Source organism: Nomascus leucogenys, chromosome 18 (genome assembly GCF_006542625.1).
Source record: "Nomascus leucogenys isolate Asia chromosome 18, Asia_NLE_v1, whole genome shotgun sequence".
Classification (NCBI taxonomy): domain Eukaryota; kingdom Metazoa; phylum Chordata; class Mammalia; order Primates; family Hylobatidae; genus Nomascus; species Nomascus leucogenys.
Genome location: NC_044398.1, coordinates 62,249,192 through 62,269,730, shown reverse-complemented (window position 1 = coordinate 62,269,730; position 20,539 = coordinate 62,249,192). Strand labels below are relative to the sequence as shown.

The 20,539-nt window shown below is 35.7% G+C and overlaps 1 protein-coding gene across 50 annotated transcripts in view; it reads right to left on the bottom strand.

Moving 5' to 3' along the window:
• ANK2 (ankyrin 2) overlaps positions 1-20,539 on the bottom strand; it is a 689,728-nt gene that overhangs the window by 63,379 nt on the left and 605,810 nt on the right. For 26 of the 50 annotated variants that reach the window (XM_012502792.2, XM_030799065.1, XM_030799075.1 and 23 more), the window contains 4 exons: positions 17,434-17,506; positions 9,223-9,367; positions 2,528-2,630; positions 1,717-1,820 (listed from right to left, as the gene is read on the bottom strand). In XM_012502792.2, the coding sequence (XP_012358246.1) occupies positions 1,717-1,820; positions 2,528-2,630; positions 9,223-9,367; positions 17,434-17,506 (425 nt within the window). Of the gene's footprint in view, positions 1-1,716; positions 1,821-2,527; positions 2,631-6,629; positions 6,642-9,222; positions 9,368-17,433; positions 17,507-20,539 lie in introns of all 50 variants that reach the window. The other 24 variants (XM_030799062.1, XM_030799072.1, XM_030799084.1 and 21 more) reach the window with 2 other exon arrangements.

Here is a 20,539-nt window from a genome sequence, read left to right as displayed (position 1 = left end):
ATGCACAGCAAAAGTTGAGAATTATCCAGAGTCAGTATTAAATGCTTGAGATTCATAGGAAAACTGTTTTATTAAAGACTATGAATTTAAAGATCTTTATCTTAACACATAATTCATCTTTAACTACTGGATGCTGTTGGTTCATCATAAGTAATGCACCATAATTACTTATAGGTGTATCTAGTTGTACACAATTGTGGTGTAATTGAGGTACTTAGACTATTTTACTGCCCTTCAGTAATGAAAGAACTTCTTTTAAAAGTTTCTTTTTCAAAATATCAATGATTTATTTTGAAAACCGAAGTATTGGCATGCACAGATTCTTGTGTAAATTCAGTTATTATTAGTCAATTACATTTTACCTAAAACCATCTCATCACTTTGTATGCTGCATATGAACTTTAAACACCTCATTATGATTTCTAGATTCTTATCTATGATCCTACAATACTCTACATCCAGGTCTTTTTCCTTCTTATCACTGTGAAGAAGTTCATTAGCAGAATGCAATGTTGTATTATTTTAGTAATTTATAGCTTTTTTTTTTCAAAAAAAGTAAGTAAATTTGAATGAAGTGTAATTTGTTTTTTATTCTCATGAATAACTCTTGCATCAGGAACTAGCCTCTACTTATTTAACAAGGAAAAGAGTATTAGGATTGTTTTCAATAACTATATAACTTATGTTATTGTATGAACCTTTACTTAGTATAAGATTAGTTGAAGAAGTCTAAAATTTTTAACTAAAATATCTTAGAACTCTTTCCTGAATAAAGAATATTTTAGAATAATAAAAATAAGAAAGGATCTACTTTTCAAAATAGTTCTGGGATTTATGGATAAGGATTTGGGGATAATAATTAAAACCAAAATATTGCATTTTGATATATAGAATATAAATAGGGCTTTAAAAATAATTAAATAAAAAATAGAAATTTTATATATAATTATGATATTACTATATTATTGCAAACTACTAATATGTAAGGAAGAAATTGGAAGAGTGTTACAATTTAAAACTTCTTAAAGAATTTATATTCCACATAATTGAATACCTTAAGAACAACTTTAAGTATGTTTGAAAGTATGACTCAAACTCCTATTTTTTAATGAGTTAATAAAAACAGGCAGCATTGTTTCAACAGTGGTGTGTATACTCTCTGAATGACTTTAAAAAGATGACTGAGAACCGAACTGGTTGCATTCAAATTCCCTTTTTGTTTATATCCCTACTTCAAACAATATATAAACTCCTCTATATATTTGTGTGGTTCAAGCCTCTGTAACATTATTTTAAATGCATTAGCATCTGAGAAAGGCATTTATTTCATTGAACCAATCAGCTAATCCTAATAAATAGAAACTTTCTAGAAATCAAATGATTCAGCCCCTCTTTTTAAGATGTCTTAAAGACAGTACGTGAATAGTAGGAAGGCCACTAGTATATTCCAGTTAGGTAGCAAGCTGTTTGATGCAATTCTACTAGTTGTTTTAAAACAATAGTCAGTTTTTTTAATGCTGAATTCAATCTTTTTTGCTGGTTTGTTGGTGTAGATATAGAGTCCATGTTGGATAAAGCAATGTTATTTACAAGTTTAAACAAAGGGCACCTCCACTGTAAAGCTAGCCACCAGCTAAAGCTACTAGACAAAGCTGTTATTTTCACTCCCATCTCTTTTTACCTCTTGATCAGGATACATAATATTGATTTACTCACCCTGAATGAATAGGACTAGAAGAAAGCGCCACGTTGTCTAAGTTCTCAGTGCCCCAGCTTAGGCGATAAGAATTCCTTTCTGCCTCCTTGGCTAGAGTTGACACCTAAACACAAAGAACACTGGATTGAATAAACACACTTTGCTTCAATTAAAGTAAAATATTACAAAATATAAAAAGTGGCATCACTGGAAAGTGGTATAACCTAGAAAAACTTTCACTTAAAAATATAAAACCAATGTATTTACAATGAATCTTTTAAAATGCATTCTCTTTTAAACTGCATTATTTAAATAGATTATATAAGATTACATTCGTGTAACTATCTTTGAAGACAGTAGGTATCCATCTATTTCCCTATACCCAATCCACCAAAAGTGATAAAATCATAACTAAAATTAAAATATTCCAGAATAAATTTTAAGCCTTTCTCATAGCTAACAATTTTAAATATTGAAAGATATAACTTAACCTGTACCATTCGTCTTATACCTTAAATGCATCCTACTTCACTTTTTCCTTTAATGGAGATTTTATTTTAAAAATATAATGTTCATATATAATCTCCACAGAAGAATTCAGTATAGCTGAAGAAATAAGCAGTATGCTTTTCAGAAAAACACTGCTCATTGGAAAAATCTAGTGAACATTTTTCATGTTTTAGGAAAACCCTCAAATCTCTTATCCTAGCTTCTCAACCGAATTGGGAATGATTTTGGGGGAATTAGAAACTTTCTCAGGACATTTCTAGCATCCAATAATGTTAAAAAGCTCTCCAGAAAGCAAAGACATGAAGGCAAAATGTCACATACCTGGTGACTGGGAATCACAACTGAGTCATCCATCACGGCACTGTCCCTCAGGTAGGAGGCATGGCTCAGAGTGTGAGACCTGTCGGAACTGAAGGATCGAAGGCTGGTAGGTTGGCAGGAGGCCATGGCATATACCAACAGCGGTAGCAGGGTTGGGATGACAAAATGATGAGCCGAGCAGGAGAGTGAAAAAAGCGTGCTATTAGCTAACAGCGCAACTTCCAGGGGCACACAAGTCTCTGTGTTGTCCTACCTTTTTGTCCAACAGCTGAACTAACACATCCTTTGACAGGTTCCTACCGCTCAATGGCAAAAGCACAAGGGAATCCAGAAGTTAAAATTTGATACTCCTAATCTGATTCATTTTCTTCCCAGAAATGTTTGAAACCAGCAACTGTAGTTTATTACTGCCAGTACAAGAAATTCACACAGGAAATAATTCCAGGATAGATTGCTTAAATCTGTGTTAAATGTTAATCTCTCTGCAACTAAGAAAAATATAAGGAGGAAAGTAGATGGCCCTAAGAGAGAAGAACAAAATGAAAGCCCAGTTTCATTTTCGCTCACTATTTTCCATTCTCTCTCTATGCCTCTTTCTCCTCCTCTCTAAACTGTGAATGACTGAATGTTGGTGCATTCCCCTGGAAGGTACAGAGTGAAATGAACTGTGGCCAGATGCATGCTTCCTGCGGAAGTGGAGTTCCTCTTGTTTGTCTCTGGTGACTCCAACAATGCTATTATTTCAAACGAGAGCACTGTCCCCTTTGCATGTCCTGTGTGTGGTGACTGAAGCACCAGAGTGTTGGTTGCCGTGGTGATGAGATGCATGAGCACAAGAAACTGTTTCTAAGCTCCAGCCCAGAACACAGACACACCTGCCAGCACAAAGACAAATTGCCAATGGCCACTGACCAAAAATGAGGTTTGGCTTCAAAATGGGATTTAGGCCTTGATAAACCATGCATTACATTTTTGAAAAATCTGAATTTCAAAGTTCTAAATTACATACTCAGATGTAATAGGTAAAACTTGACATTTGCATAGATGCAATCTCATTCCTTTTAAATCAATTTGTAAAATCAAATGACAGATTGGTATCTTAAATAAGCTATATTTTATACACTGTAGTTCAAGTATTAAAGATCTGTGTTCAAAATATTAGCCCAAAGCCCATAAGGGAAAAAAAAGAGATAAACAAGCTTTCACAATATTTATGGAAGCAAACTTTCATTTACTTTTAGCTAGTAGGTGTTTGGCCAGTGAAGCACTGTAGAATTATGGACTAAATGTTAAATTAGCATATTCGTTAGTAGAAACCATCTTCATTTTGCAAGTATATTTAATTTTGTAAGCCATGTACTATCATATCTATGAGGTGTCAACATAGCCCTCGTCAATTGTCTTTCAGGAAATCATCACTTTGTAGGTAATTCATAGTAATCCAGGACCTTCTCCTTCTTATTTTACATGTAGGTATATTCCATAAAAAAGTCTTAAAGGGTAAATGACCTGAATAAAAAGAGTTGATTGTCTGACCCTTCCGTTTACACATACATAAATCTGTGTTTATAATAAAACAAAATCTAAATATAACTTGAGAATTAACTATTTTATATTATGTAGGCTCTTGGAGAAGATTGAGGCTCTTGACAGAGCCTTAGTAATTTCATCAACAAGAGTTTTAGCTCCAGCAATTGGAGGCTACTTATATTACAGATGGTTTTACATTTAGCTTTTGATAGCGGATTAGATTATTGGGAAAAGGGTTAATCTCAGCAAAAGCTTGTCTCAGCTGGTGGAATGGATAACTTGTTTTCCTGTTGTAAATCACAAAGATAGTTAAGATCCACTCGGATGTGTTTTGTACCAGGTGGCACGAGATCAGCAATTTTTTTTCCTTTTTTTTTTTTTTTTTTGAGACGGAGTCTCGCTCTGTCGCCCAGGCTGGAGTGCAGTGGCGCGATCTTGGCCCACTGCAAGCTCCGCCTCCCGGGTTCACCATTCTCCTGCCTCAGCCTCCCGAGTAGCTGGGACTACAGGCGCCCGCCACCACGCCCGGCTAATTTTTTTGTATTTTTTTAGTAGAGACGGGGTTTCACCGTGTTAGCCAGGATGGTCTCGATCTCCTGACCTCGTGATCCGCCCACCTCGGCCTCCCAAAGTGCTGGGATTACAGGCGTGAGCCACCGCGCCCGGGCTAGATCAGCAACTCTTAAATTCTATTCACCTTTATTTTGTTTTGACTTTGGCTAAGGAAGGGAAAATGGTAGAGGAGCCAACCTCTTCTATTTCTAGTACGGCTTGTCTATGGAATCAACCGTCTTCTGGAATAGCAGAAGCATCGGTCTCAAAGGGAAAATGAAAATTTAGCTTGAATGAGAACAAACTGAATGGTAAATAATGGTACCTCAAATAAAACCTTGTGACGTGGCTGCCAGATTGCAAAGGTCTAAACTTTGAAAGAATCAATCAGGTCTCAATTGCCACCCTCAAGGAGTGACTATGGCTAAGTAGACAAGTCTGTCTATTTCAGGAATGTGGTATTAAAGAGCCCACTGGGCTATGAAAGTAAAGTCGCACTTTGCAATCAGTACATCAGTCATACAAGTGAAATTTTCATATCCATTTAGTTGATACCTGAGTCTATCTCTCAATTGGTTTTGTACTGAGAGGAATAGAGAGGTGTTGGTGTTTTTCGTCTTTTCTAAAACCCCAACAGGAAAGAAATACACAGGGATAAGAAGAGAAAGGAGACAAAGTGACATATAACCACAAAAAATTGATTAGAGAAAGATATTAGGATATGTACACAGAGAGTGAGAAAAGTTGGACAGAGACAGGGAGCAACAATGAATAAGTCAAAACCATATATAGGAGTGTCTCTACCTTTCTATGGGTTGTATTCTGGCCTCCTCTACTTACTTACTGCCTTCTGAAATACTAATTGGTTGTTTAATCAATGTGTATCATTTCTAACTACTTTTTAAAAAATGATGTCATATAATCTACTTAAATGAAATAAAGATGGACTATTCCAACACCAGAGAAGTTATTCTCTCTAAAAGAATATTCTCTCTAAAATAATAATAACTAAAGAATTATTCTCACTAAAATAATATAACCAGCACGACAAAGGTCTGGATAATTTAGGCCCTTGGATCAGAAATTGTTCACTCTGATTTAAGACATTAAAAACAAGTTTAAATATTTTCCAATATAGTTGCCAATTTTTCATTAAGTCAATCGTTCTGCTATTCAGTTAATAAATGTATAATAACATAGCCATAGAAGTGTAAAGTTTTACTTGCTGTTCATCTAGGGGATGTACTAGGGGTTTTGTTATGGTCTTAGTTTATACTTTTTATTTTACTGTGGTACAACTGCTTTACGGACACATAATAGGTGATATGAAAGTGTAATTTTATTGAAAAGTATAATAATTACTATCTTGGTAAACTGTAATATTTATTAAACATTCAATTAATGGAGTGGCAAACTTTACTGAACGAGTAGAAATCCACAATTTTCAATAAATTTGCTTTAAGACATGAAGAAGCTTCTGTGGTTCATTATTATTTAGTATTTTACATTGAATTTGGAAAGCATTTTTAATTTGTAAGCTACAATAAAATAAAACAGATGCAAAATCCAACTAATCATAACTTGGTTGTATTTGTAGTTAATGTACATTAAATTGTATGTATTTGTATTCTTCCATATCTATGCATATTTTGGGCATCAGAATATTTTTTCTATCTTCTCCAACTACACATAGGCTATTCTGGGTTGTTTGGGGAAAGCCATGCTAATGTGTTATCAATCACAGGTGCATCTGTGATTGTTGAAACAAAGCAATACCTGGGTCATGTCACAGATTTTCATTTTAGTAATATATTCATCTCTTCTAGCTCAGCTAGTTATTCAGTTTAACACATAAAAATATTTATTTTAGAATAAATCCATAATTCTAGAATATAAGCACCCCCTCACTCCCCCACTGCTCCCCCCTCCCCCGGCAACACACACACGCAGGTTGAGCAGTGAGCAGGGAAATGTGGATAAATCTAGGAAGGGCTTGTTTCCATGCTCTGTTAATACCTACCTGGGCATGGTGCTAGTGAAAGCAATTCAAATAAAGAAATAATGCAAAGGAAAAAATGGTCACTGAGAAAAGGTAACTTATATTGAATTGCCTAAGCAAAACTAAAAATGAAGACCATGAAAATGAGATGCTGCCTGTCATTCTATTTTGGAAATGGTGAATCCATCTAGTGATCTAGAAATGCAAGTGGAGACCTGGAGAACACAGTATGTCTTGTTTGTTTCATGTCCCCTGACCTTATGTGCTGAAAGGTATTGAATTTAAGCAGGAGCATTCAAGCCATCCATCCTGTTTTATGGAAAGTATTATTCTAAATTCTTCCTCAACCTAAGTACTTTGAAAGAAGAAAAACAGATCAAATCAAATACTTATTCTTTTTTTTTTTTTTTTTTTTTTTTGAGACGGTGTCTCGCTCTTTCACCCAGGCTGGAGTGCAGTGGCGCAATCTCGGCTCACTGCAGGCTCCATCCCCTGGGGTTCACACCATTCTCCTGCCTCAGCCTCCCGCGTAGCTGGGACTACAGGCACCCGCCACCTCGCCCGGCTAATTTTTTGTATTTTTTTAGTAGAGACGGGGTTTCACCGTGTTAGCCAGGATGGTCTCGATCTCCTGACCTCGTGATCCGCCCGCCTCGGCCTCCCAAAGTGCTGGGATTACAGGCGTTAGCCACCATACCCGGCCCAAGTACTTATTCTTAATAAGGGAGACCATGCAAAAAATAGAAGCTTTATGGTTGACAGTAATAAGACTATTCATAGATTATCATCAATTTGTGCAATGTCATAAACATTACACTTTATTCAAATTTGAAATCTTTTAAGAATCTCAGAGTATAAGGTCCAAATCTACCAATGTATGAAGACAGCTTATGGAACTCCAGAGGGGCTCCTCCTTCTGGGAGCACCCTTTATCTGAGTTATTGAAGCCAAGGACTCAGTTTAATCTCCTTCCCCTTCCTCACCTAACTCATGAAATTCATCATGAAATCTGACTAGTTTTGCCTCCTACACATCTCAAAAAAACTCTCAAATTTTTTATTTCTGAAATTCTCTCCATGACTATCACCAAGGTTAGAGTGCTAGTCCTCTCATGACACCTGCAGTTAATACAGGAACAATTGCTTCTCACAGTGGTTGCAATCTCCAGGTTTAGTCCTTTGAAACTCTCCTTTAAAATTCATCCTCTTTCTCACTGGCAGAAGGATCCACCTGCTATGCAAATATAATTCCCGTCCTCCACACTTACACTCCAGCAACACTGCATTCCCTTTTTTCTCATACAGCCTGTGAGCCTTTGCTCAAGACCTTGTTAAGGCTTCAAATGCCCTCCCCACTTTTCCTCACCATTGTTACTCATTATTTGGTTTCAGTTTGGTTTCATCTGCTTCAGGAAGCTAGAGCCTCAGGGCTTCAGTGGCACTCTATGTGTACCACTAGCTTATGCCCTCTCCCACCCCATTAGACTATGAAGTTAGCAAGCCTATCTTCCTAAAGAAAAAAAAAAGATAGTGGAAGGGAGCATTGGTGCTCAAGGAAAAAGCCCAAGAAAAGTTTGTTTTTGCTAATTATTCACTTAGACTTTAAGGTATTTATTTCTTAGACTCTATGCTGGATATTCATAAAATAGCTTAAAATAGTGCCAACTTTAAAACTATAAACCTGAGATTATTGATTAGCAGAACACATTACACTACGTGGACAAACTTACTTTTTTTTTTTTTTGTCTCAAGAGACAGTGTCTTGCTATGTTGCCCAGGCTGGACTTGAATTCTGGGGCTCAAGTGATCCTCCAACTCAGCCTCCCAAGTAGCTGAGACTACAGGTACGTGCCACTGCACCCAGTTTTGACATCCATATTCATGGCCTAACTTATCAGTCATACTTTCGATAAGGAACCACAGAATGTCATTACCTAACTTGCATAAAAAAATAACAAGTGCCAGTTGTACTAGTTAATAATAACAAAAAGTAGCACTGATCATATATCTCAGAATATTATATAAACCTCCCAGATTTGTCTATTAACGCTGGGCTCCCTCAGATTTTGCTCCGATTATTTCTTGTATCCAGGCTCTCATGGGATTCTGTTCAGATTCTTTTTCATGAAAAAGTCAGTTCCAGGCAGTTTTGTTCTGAATGTATTTCTTTTTAACTCAGCCTCACAACATACTTTATTCACAGAAATTATGTTACTAACAAAAAAGTGGGGGCAGAAGAGTATTCAAAGTGTCTGTGATGCCGCTCAGTAAGAATGTCTATAAGGCAAAATTGTCCTTTTAATTTGAGGAAAAAGTGGCCAGTGATGAAAAACCCCACATTTAAATGATGAGAGCTCTTATTTATGATGGTTTTGCTTCTTACTAGTTGTTTCATTTTACCAAGTTATTTGAGCTCTCTAGGCCTCAGTTTTCTGTTCTTTAAAATGGGCATATCTTAAAGTTGTTAGACAATGGAAAAACATAACATGCTAACTGCTGAGATTAATAAGGTACCTATTAAATGCTCAATAATTGCATCTACACTTTTATCATCATCATAAAAAATATGTTGCAGATACTTCTGGCTGACATCAATTACAAGTTTTATGAGATACCTGTCAGATCGTCCTCCCTCCAAGCTGTATCGCAGGTAATTCATACCATCCAGGAACTGACTGCTGGGTAGTGAGTCATCACCCAGTTCTTTTAGGTCCTCAGGCCTAAGGTATTCTCCTCCATCGCCAGTCATTGTGTCATCACCTTGAAACAATCAGAGGAAGAAGCAGGATTATTTGTTGAATGTAATATCAACTACAACATATGGTCATGATTGTGAAATGCACCAACATCATTACCTTGACTTTGATGAAACTGCACTGCACACTAGAACACAGAACACCACCAAACAACTATACAGTGCTAAAACTTAGAGAAACAACATTTGATTCATTTTCTTAGTACCTACCAAGAAGAAGTAATCACTTGAATTTTAATTCTTTTAATATTAAGTTTGGATATCCCTTGTTGTTTACTTCTAGGAGAAAAAACTTCTAAGATGAATTCTAATTATAGATTTATCAAAACATAGGCATAGTCTGCTTTAGGATTAAGCCTACATTACTTTCAGAAAAAAATATGAGTTTTATTAACATTTCAGGAGACTACATCTATTCTTATTCATGAAAAGGTGAAGGGGATAGTTTAATACAGAATCTGTCACATAATACAAGCACAGTGCAAGCTGCATATTATGGATCCCTTGCAAAAAGCCAAAAAGATTATTTAAAAACCAAAAGTTGGCTGGCTGCAGTGGCTCACGCCTGTAATCCCAACCCTTTGGGAGGCTGAGGCAGGTGGATCACCTGAGGTCAGGAGTTCAAGACCAGCCTGACCAATATGGTGAAACCCCGTTTCTACTAAAAATACAAAAATTAGCTGGGCGTGGTGGCGCATGCCTGTAATCCCAGCTACTTGGGAGGCTGAGGCAGGAGAATTGCTTGAACCCAGGAGGTGAAGGTTGCAGTGAGCTGAGATTGCACCACTGCACTCCAACCTGGGTGACAGAGTGAGCCTCATCTCAAAAAAAAAAAAAACAGTCTGCTTATATACTCTTTCTTTCCACCAGTCTTCTACCCCTCCCGTACTTCCCAAAATTCCAGCACCAAATTCTGAATACTACTCAGGTTCGAGCATCCTGTCCCTCCTCAGAGTCTATTTGCTTTTGCATTTCATCTTGCTTCTCCTAATTTGCCAGTTCTCGCCGCTGTCTCTCAGCAGCCAAGATGGTCACAGGGAATAAATACAACTCAAAATAAGCTTTAACTTCTTGGTTCTTAAAAATCCACAAAACTCCTTAATAAAATGGGGCCTACATTTCAAATTTTCTTATTTCTCCCATTTATCTTTCCCTCTTGTTACATCTTGGTAGGGTGAGGAAGGTTTATAAGGGTGAAGAAAGAAAAGGTGAGAAAGGTAAAGATAAAAGAAGAGAGTCTGGCTGGAATGACTGCATCTGAAGGAGCAAGACACAGCGTTTGATCAGGTAGAACATGCAAATCAACTACAGGAACCCAGCCTTCCTCTCTCGTGTGAATAGAATCTTATTAGAAGATAAAGACATTTGAAGAGTATATTTTTAATCACATATATCAAAATTTTATGACTCTGGTGACGAGAAAAATTTAAAACCTCTGATTGGCCAGGTACAGTGGTTCACACCGGCAATCCCAGCACTTTGGGAGGCTGAGGCAGGAGGATTGCTTGAGCTCAGAAGTTTGAAACCAGCCTGGGCAACACCTAGACCTCATCTCTACTAAAAATTTTTAAAAATCAGCAGGTCATGGTGTCATGCGCCTGTATTCCCAGCTACTTGGGAGGCTGAAGTGGGAGAATCGCTCGAGCCCAGGAAGTCGAGGCTACAGTGAGCCATGATCGCACCACTGCACTACAACCTGGGCAACAGAGTGAGACCCTGTCTCAAAAAAAAACAAAAAACAAACAAAAAGCCACCTCTGATTACACTGAGTTCATGAGTGAATGTCCTTTACATTCTCCCTTATTTTGTGCATTTTGATGGTTTTGTTATGATGCTATCTGCCTAAGGCAGCTGCTAGATTCAGTGCTACTTAAAGTGAATTTTTAGCATTTTCATATACACCTATGGTGGCCCTAGGTATATAGTCAATGTCTTGATTATGTCTCAGAGAGAAATGACCCAAAGAAGCAAAGTCCCTAAATTCTGAAAGCAGTGTCTAAATCCTATCCCAGTGTTGGCATTAGCTGGAAAGCCACCTCTCTGGGGACTAATCTTGTCAGTGCTATATAAAATTTCTCTCGAAGACAGTTAGTTGTATATAAATCATGCTATTCAGTAATACATACCAGCAGTGAAAGATGGAAAGTGAATGCAAGTAGAAATTAACAGAATGTAAAAAATCACTTCGAAAAAAATTACCCATGTTGGTCTATAACTGGAAAATTCTGCATACAAATCAAAGCTTTAAATGTATTTAATGAGCCCCTGAAATAACAGTCATATTCTTGCTTCCCATGGTGGGTGAGAATATTTCTGCTAGTGTAAAGCTGGCCCATCCCTGCCTCCAAAGCCTCATCCCCTCCCATCTTCCTAGATACCTTGTCTGCTAGGCCCTTCATCTTCAACCTTCTCTCCTCTGTTACAGATTCTATGGAGGTCTTTCCCCTTCTATGGATAAAACATCCATATTTCTGCCATCTCTGAAATATGGTAGCTTCTTTCCCAAACTCTTGGACCTTCTTTATTTCACACTCTGATTCCTGTTTGTTAACAAACTTGTCAAGCAGATGCTTGCTAATTTCAGCAATTAATCAGTGGCTGAGAAGTGATTTCTTCTTTGGAAAACTATTCTCCTTAATTTCTCTGACACAAATCTCTCCTGGTCTTCCCCCTATATTTTTGAGTCTTTCTTCCCTGTCTCTCTACTTCTCTTAAATGTTGATAGTTTCATCTGCCCTTTCTTCTTATTTCACATATTATCACATGGACTTAGAGGTCCACTAACTATACAGAGATCTGTATTGGTCCCAGACCTCTCATGAATTTTGCATCTATATTTCAATTGCATTCTGGACTTCTCCACCTAAATTTTCTATAAGCATCCCAGATTTAGCATGACAACAGCAGAACTCATCTTCTTTACCCCTCCCCTTGTCAATGTGCTTCTCTTTGAAAATTCCCTACATGAGCAAATAGCACAACTACTTCCTTGCCCAAGCCAAGGGGGGAGAAAAGATGATTTAAAATAATATTCAGATTAAAAGCTTTAGCTCTTATTTGTTTGAATAGAGTGCCATTAGACTTGGAAATAATTTTGTACAACTCAGGCAGCTTTAAGAGAATCATTATATACTTTCTTTTTTTAACTTACTTATTCAATGTGAAAACAAAACAAAACCAAAAGCAACCCTTAGTTTTTACATTATAGAACAAGCCTAAAATGAATTTCTTTATTATTTCCTATACTTGGAATAACTTCCTTCTGATTGTTACCTATTTACTCACTTAATAGAATGATGGTTCCCAGGTTTATGACTTGGCTTTTTCTTGTTGTTTTATTGTCCAATGTTTCCAAACAATTTTATGAAAAATGTTTTCTATTAACTGTAAAGCATCAGTGTACTGCAGGCTTTTTATGTACAATTGATGTTTTGATACCCAGAAAACACAAGATTCCTCAGTGATAGTGAGTGGTATATTTAACCCCTGTAGGACACAGGTGACAATAGCATGGGAATAACTTAAAGTGGAATGGCGGCCGGATGCGGTGGCTCAAGCCTGTAATCCCAGCACTTTGGGAGGCCAAGCCAGGTGGATTGCCTGAGGTCAGGAGTTTGAGAGCAGCCTGGCCAAAATAGTGAAAACCAGTCTCTACTAAAAATACAGAAATTAGCATGGCGGCATACACCTGTAGTCACAGCTACTCGTGGGGGTAAAGGCAGGAGAACCGGGGAGATGGAGGTTGCAGTGAGCTAAGATCACACCACTGCACTCCAGCCTGGGCAACAGAGCGAGACTCTGTCTCAAATAAAAAAAAAAAAAGGGGAATGGCTCCCCTTTCTGACAACCCCTCATGATGCTGACAAGGAGATTCTCTGAAACATTACAGAACCCACTCCCTCTCAAGCAAGTATTATTCCTGCTGAGACATGGAAAAAGGGCTAAAACCCAAGATGAAGAGCCCCACTGAGCATTAAGTGTTCGCAACAGAAGCGAGTGTTTCAAAGGAGAAGGCGCCTCTATATTTCATCCCAACATTCAGCCAGTCTGGAGTTCTCTTGATTACTAGTACACATCATTCCAGAGTACTAGCAGAGATAAATGCACAAGCCACCCACTCATGAATCCATGAGGATAAGGCATACATGAGTCACATTTCTATGAGCATTTTGGTTATACAGATGCCAAAATCTCTGAGCCCCACCTCATCATTTATGGCTGGGAAGCCGAGTCAGTGAAGACAGGGATCAACTCAACGATCCTACGAAGACTTAGACGATTACCTTCACATCTTTGGTTAAATCTGGATGCTATAATTCTCTTAGACTGAATTCCCATTTCTGTCTTTTCCTTGCATTTCCCTGCCATATTCCTCCAGAAGGATGTTATTTATATCATGGTTGTGGTATTACAATAGTTTTCATACTAGGTTTTGATTCCACACCCACCACTTTATAGCTGCGTGCTATTAAACAAACTACTTAATGTCTCTAGGCCTCGTTCTCTAAAAATAAATCTTTCCTTAACTGAAAAAAAATATATACATATATGTGGAATGATATCCACAGCCTGTGTCACAGGGATGGTATAAGGATTAAATGAAACATGTACCTAGCATTACATTTAGTAAATGCTTTCTCTTTTCTTAGATTTCTGCTTCCTTCCAGGTTCTTCTCAATAAACTTCTTCTATGTACCACTGCTGGTTAAATCTTTGTAAAAACAGTTTTAAATGTTTTCGTCATTAATTGAAATCTTTAAGGTATCGTGTTTCCCAGACTTTTCAGTTAAGAATTCAAACAGTCCACAACTGAGCCTGGTATGTTTTTATGCGTCAGCAGACCGAATGACTGGAGGATTCTGCTACTCTGTGTCTCTCTCTTGTACTTTCCTATCTCAAGACTTTCCCATACTGTTCCTTATCTAATCCCTAAAATATATGTGCCCTATTATTAATCTCTCATCTCTTAGCACGTTCATGAGACTGTATTAGGTATATCTAGCTCCTGATCTCCCCAAGTGGATATGAAAAAGTGACAACATAATGCCTTACATTATACTTCTTTTAATATATACATTATTTCTCCATATAGGCTTCCTAAAGGCATGCCTCATGCTCACCTTTGATTCCACTGTGGCATCAGTTATAGAGCTTTCCACACAATAACATCATATTCATTATTTGTTAATTGGATTCATGAGTGGATATTGTGGATTACTTTAATATGTATACAGCAAGTTAGCCTGATAGGATATCTCAATGTAAAGTCTTACCTTATGATTTTATCTTGAAGAACCTAAAGAAACATACTTAATATTTCTCCTTAAAAGCTATTAGTATTAAACATAGTGCCATTCTTAATGGCAAGAGTTTGAATACTCTTTTTGGGTATCGATACACTATTACTACTAATAAAACAATAGACTGTAGAGAAAACAGGGATTAGCTAATAATTTTCAAATATATGTGGCTGCATTGTGTCCACGTGGATGATAGCAGGTTTCATAAAAACATATTAACCTCACAAAACATTAAAGGGTTGGCATTGGCAATGTCAACCAGCCAGTTTCCTTCACACTAATTCTTTCCATGAAAAAGTTACTTATCAATACTCAAATAGATCCTTTACATGAAAATTATTCAACTTAAATTTTCTTCTGGGAAAGAAATATTATTAAGTTTTGGCTATTTCTAAAAATGGACTTCTCTTACCACAAAAGATAATCTTGGTCATTCACCAATATTCTTCACAAACCAAGAGTTCTTATCACCAGTAATATTTAATATATAACATTTTTAATAATGAAAGTACAGATTGTTATAACTTATTTAATGCAACAGGCAGATCTGAGAGGCTATTTTTTATAAATTTCTTTTATAAACTCAATATTAAATACTTTAAATGTATTAACTAATGGAATTCTCCAGCAATTATTTTGTAAATAAATGGCTATTTTTAAATTAAATAATCACTATTCAATTTATCTGATTTATAAATTTAAATTTTCATGTAATAGAGTTGCTTAAAGTGGTACCATGTGTACTTTGGAAACTTCTTACTAGGTAAAATATCTTACATTATTCATTTTTCCTTATATGCCAAATTCACCCGAAATCATTTTTAAATGTTACTTTATTTCTATTCTTAGCTATATTAAAAATCACATAACTATTAATATATTTTTAATCACACCTAAAATATATCATCAACCAAGGGGGTGATACAAACTGCATTCATTTCAAGCAGTCTAACTTAATTATTATCATGTTCACGCTAGCTCAACGTCAACTAACAAAAGAGTTACTTTTCTCTAAATTAATATTCTAAGAAAAGATATTAGTTGTGGAAAAATATTTATATAATGTTCATTAGATTATATAATTATGTTAGCAGTTCTCAATAATAGTTGCAAAATCATTAACAGTACAAACAATTCATGACTTTAGGCTTCTAAGTTAATAAAATCCACACACTCAAATGCACACATATACAATTCCACTCATATTACACATGCTATTTCAAAAGAAACAGATTAGTATTAGGCACACAGATTTAAGCAAGTTGTTCTATCCAGTTAAGAAAAATCAAAAGCAAAGAAAAGCTTTCACTCCAAAAATATCCTCTAAGGGTACCTGAATCACTAAGTGCCTCCCCATCAATAAAGTGGTCACCAAACTGTTTAAGAGCTGTTCAACATACAAGTAAAGATAATAAAGATGATCCCACAAAACAAAACATGATATGCATATAGGAATTCTGAGAACTAGTTGGCAAGTATTAAGATAGAACACAAAATTATACTAAATATTTGGAACTGCTGGCCTTGGTAATACCTTTGAATTTACTCAGAATAATACACTGATCCAACATTTGTTCATTCTTGTCACAAATTTTTATAAAAGCTGAGAAAACTCAATACCTATTACTAATAGGTGATTCAACAAGTTGGTTCTAAATAAGGGCATCTCAATGTAAAGTTTTATCTTATGATTTTATCTTGAAGAACCTAAAGAAACATCTTTAATATTTCTCTGTAAAAGCAATGAGTATTAAACCTAGTGCCATTCTTAATAGCAATAATTTTTCAAACATACATTTTCATGTACATATATGGTGGTAATTTTTCAATCATGTTCATTGGACCAATAGCTGCACTATTGAAACTTGGTTGTGTGATTTTTTTTCTTTCTCTTTTCTATCTTCTCATAAAGAAATGCTTGCAAATTTTATATGCTGCTTTCATGATTTTTTAGTAGCACATTTTTTTTATCCAAGTGGAATATTACATGGAAGTTCAAAATACAAAATGAAGAAAAGTCAGCTACTCTAGTTGAAGCAGAGATAGGGAGCCGGATACCCTCCAGCTGGCCCATCTCCAGCTCTAGCCCAATGTCACACACCCACTCCAGGCAGACCCCACTGCTCCTTTTTGGAAAGCAGGCTTCCCAGGACTTAGGAAGCCATTGCCTGAGATCATTTTTCATCAACTCTGAAATTATAGGGGGGATATTTTCCGACTTAAATAATACATTCTTCTGTGGTATTTGTACTACTTCCTGCTATACTATTTTTAAAACTTCTATAAGGCTCTTTTCCTATGGGCTTAAAATATATTCTGTACCTATGAACCAACCAGAATACAGAGATTTCGCAATTGAAGAACACTTATTGATGGAGTATACTTTAAAGTCTTTACTTAAAGGCATTTGAATAAAAAAAGATTTTTTAACATAATTCAAACATATTTTAATAACAATCGTGTTATTATATAGCTATTTTAACACATGGCCAGTTTCCAGTTTTTCCCCTTTTCCAGTCATATTATTTAATAGCCATTAATTATAATGCTAGGAAAAAGAAATAATATCAGAAAAAAATATACTAATCAGAACTGCCCCTTGGCCCCCGCTGCCATGGCAAAAGTAAATGTATTGAAACAAAGGTGAAAACGTGACTTTAAATGTTAAGATTCTGTCATCCACATAACCAGCTTGGTCTCTGAAAAAAAGAGTGATTTGCCCTTGTGTAAGAACATGACAGGTATCATAGAAGATTGAATAGAAGTCTTACCTTCTTCATCAGAAACATCAAGAACCTCAGTCATCGTCTCAGGAACATTTAGTTTGTGTTTTTCTGTAATAGTCTGGAAAAACAAAAATCATTAATGTTCAAGTTGAAACCAAAAGTAAACCAAAGATGAAAAGCATCACATAGGAGGCCACACTCAACAGCAGCAGCAAGCCATCGAGCCATGACTACGGCATCTTTCTCACGTGTATATTTTGGAAATTTGCTTTCATGAAAGCTCATTTGTTCTTTTTGAAGATAAATGATCATTTATGCCAGAGAAGTTGTACAAGAAACAGTTTATTATTTTGAGTTCTCATTTGAAAAATAAATTCTTTAGCAATGGTATTATGAATAATAATTAGTTGTAGTGAGAAAGTAGATTGATGTTTTCAAAGCTTCCCTAAAATGAACTAAGCGACATTTCCAGAAAAGCTTTAAAAAGAAGCAATGAACATACGCAATGTATTAAAAGCAAAGCCATTAGAAAAGAAGTTTTAAATAATGTGAAAGATATAAACTATTTGGGCAGAAAATATGACACATCTCTTCTGGGATCAGAGAATCAAATCATCTCTTTAATATTTCACTGGGCTACAGTTCTGGTTTGTTGCTTATTTGCCTTATGCAATAGCTCTCCAAGGTTGTCAATCCACTGCCTTTCATTCCTCATGTACAGTGTAAGGTTAAGAGACAAGGATCTGAGTCTAGCTGCCTGGGTTCAAATTCTAACTTCATCGCTTATTACCTATAAGGCCTTAACAAGTCCCCTAACCTATCTGTGCCTCAATTTCCTCAACTATAAATAAAGGATAGAAAAGTACTTCATAACATCGTTGTGAAGATTAAATGATGTAATATATGCAAGAGCTCTAAAAATAGTGCTTGGCATATGTTGGCACTCCATAAATATTAGCTAGCATAATTTATTATGATTATTGTAACTCAGTATTAAGTGCATCTTAAAAGTGAAGAGCCTCTGGACTTTTTATAATCATTCATGCACTCAAGGAAAATTTTGAATGTCTACTGCATGCTTGGCACTATTTTAGACACGAGATATACCAGTGATTTTTCAAAATAACAGAAATAAACCAGACATAGAGACAAATACTGCATAATCTCACTTATATGTGGAATCTAAAAAACTCACAGAAGCACAGAATAGACACCTGGTGGTGACCAGGTGTTGGAGAAGGAAGGGGGAGGAGCATTCGGGAGATGTTGGTTAAAAGATACAAAATTTTAGTTAGACAGGAGAAATACATTCAAGAGATTTATTGTAAAACATGGAGACTATAGGTAATAACAATGTAGTATATACTTGAAAATTGCTGAGAGTAGATTTTAAGTGGGCTCATCACAAAAAAAAGGATATGTATGTGGAGGTAATAGATATGTTAATAAGCTTGATTTAGCCATTCCACAATGTGTGTGTGTGTGTGTGTGTGTGTGTATCAAAACATCATGTTGTATACCATAACTATGTACAATTTTTATTTGCCAACTAAAATAAATAAATAAAAGATATGTGTACCCCAAAAACATAAAAATCCAAATCTCATTATTTTGAGCATCACCTAAAGACTATTGAGTCTCAAATTCAAACCTTCAGTTTCTGTAGTGAAAATACATTAAGGGCATCAATTGACACTGTCATGGAAACTTAAAAAAAAAATGAATCCCTTGACATAAGAGTAACGTCTTCAACTAAAGCTACCAAAGTACAAAAAGTAGGTTGTCTAGTTTTTTAGGCTTTGACCTAGATGTTAGATAATTGTTTGAAAGGCTATAATGAACCATCCAAAAATCTGGAGAATAGTAGTGGTTGATAAATATTTGTTGAATGAACAGACTCAAAAAGACTATTATAATATACAATTTGATTATTGTTTTAATGTTATAAATTTTAATTTAGAAATTTAACACCAATAAATTATAGTCCATGTTCTGTATCAGTGGTATTCAACTATAGCTACATATTGCAATTATTAGAAAAATTTAAAAAATATTGTTGCTTGGGTCCCATCATGGACCACTTAAATCAAAATTATTTTCTTTCCAAAAGCAGTAGATAACTTCAAATATGTTTACAAAGAAATTCAACTGGTTAAGCAAATGCCACTGAGCAACTCTGACTATATACATATATAAGATCTGTGTGACCATAATGTGATACTGCATGAGCTTTTCGGTGGCTCTTTGTTTTCTTCAGAAAACTGATTAAACTGGCTCAGAAGAGCCCTGTGATTCAGGGAAGTGGGAGAGGTAGCAAGGCCTCATCTCTCATTCCATGCTACGATTGTGTTGAGCTGCCTTTATTTTGACAGGTCATGTTCTCTCATGCCTCTGAGTTTTTCCACATATTCTCTCATTTACCAGAAATCTTCTTTCCCCTCTTCTCTTGGCTCAGGTTAGATGTGACTTTCTTGGAGAAACATTCCCTGATCCTCCCCAGTGAATGTCTTTGTTTAACTGTGTTTATCTGCTGCTATGTACTCCTAGAGCATCGTGTGTGCTGTGTCATGCACTATGCACTGTGTGTGCCCTCTCTGCTTATCTGCCTCCACATGAGATGTGAGTCATTTAAGAGGAAGATTATTTCCACAGCACCTGAAACATAGTAGGAGCTTTTCAAATATATATCAAAAACTTGTTAATACTAAATTATGCAAAAAATAAATTTAAAATCCATATCATGATGAAATGGATTGTCTTTGGGTGGAATTTTAGTTAAAAGACAGGAAGAAACAGAGAAAGTAAAGAAAGTCTTCTGCTACTCACATGAAGGCACAGTTGGAGACAAGGATTGTAAATTCAGCTGGCCTGCATATTTCTAGTGATGTTTAAATAGTTTTATTCAGTGTCTTATTCACTGAAAGCAAACTAAATGCTGCAGGAAAAACAAAAGTATCCATCCAAAAATCTGGAGAATAGTAGTGGTTGATAAATATTTGTTGAATGAACAAACTCAAAAAGACTATTATAATATACAATTTGATTATTATTTTAATATTATAAATTTTAATTTAGAAATTTAACACCAATAAATTATAGTCCATGTTCTGTATCAGTGGTATTCAACTATAGCTACATATTGCAATTATTA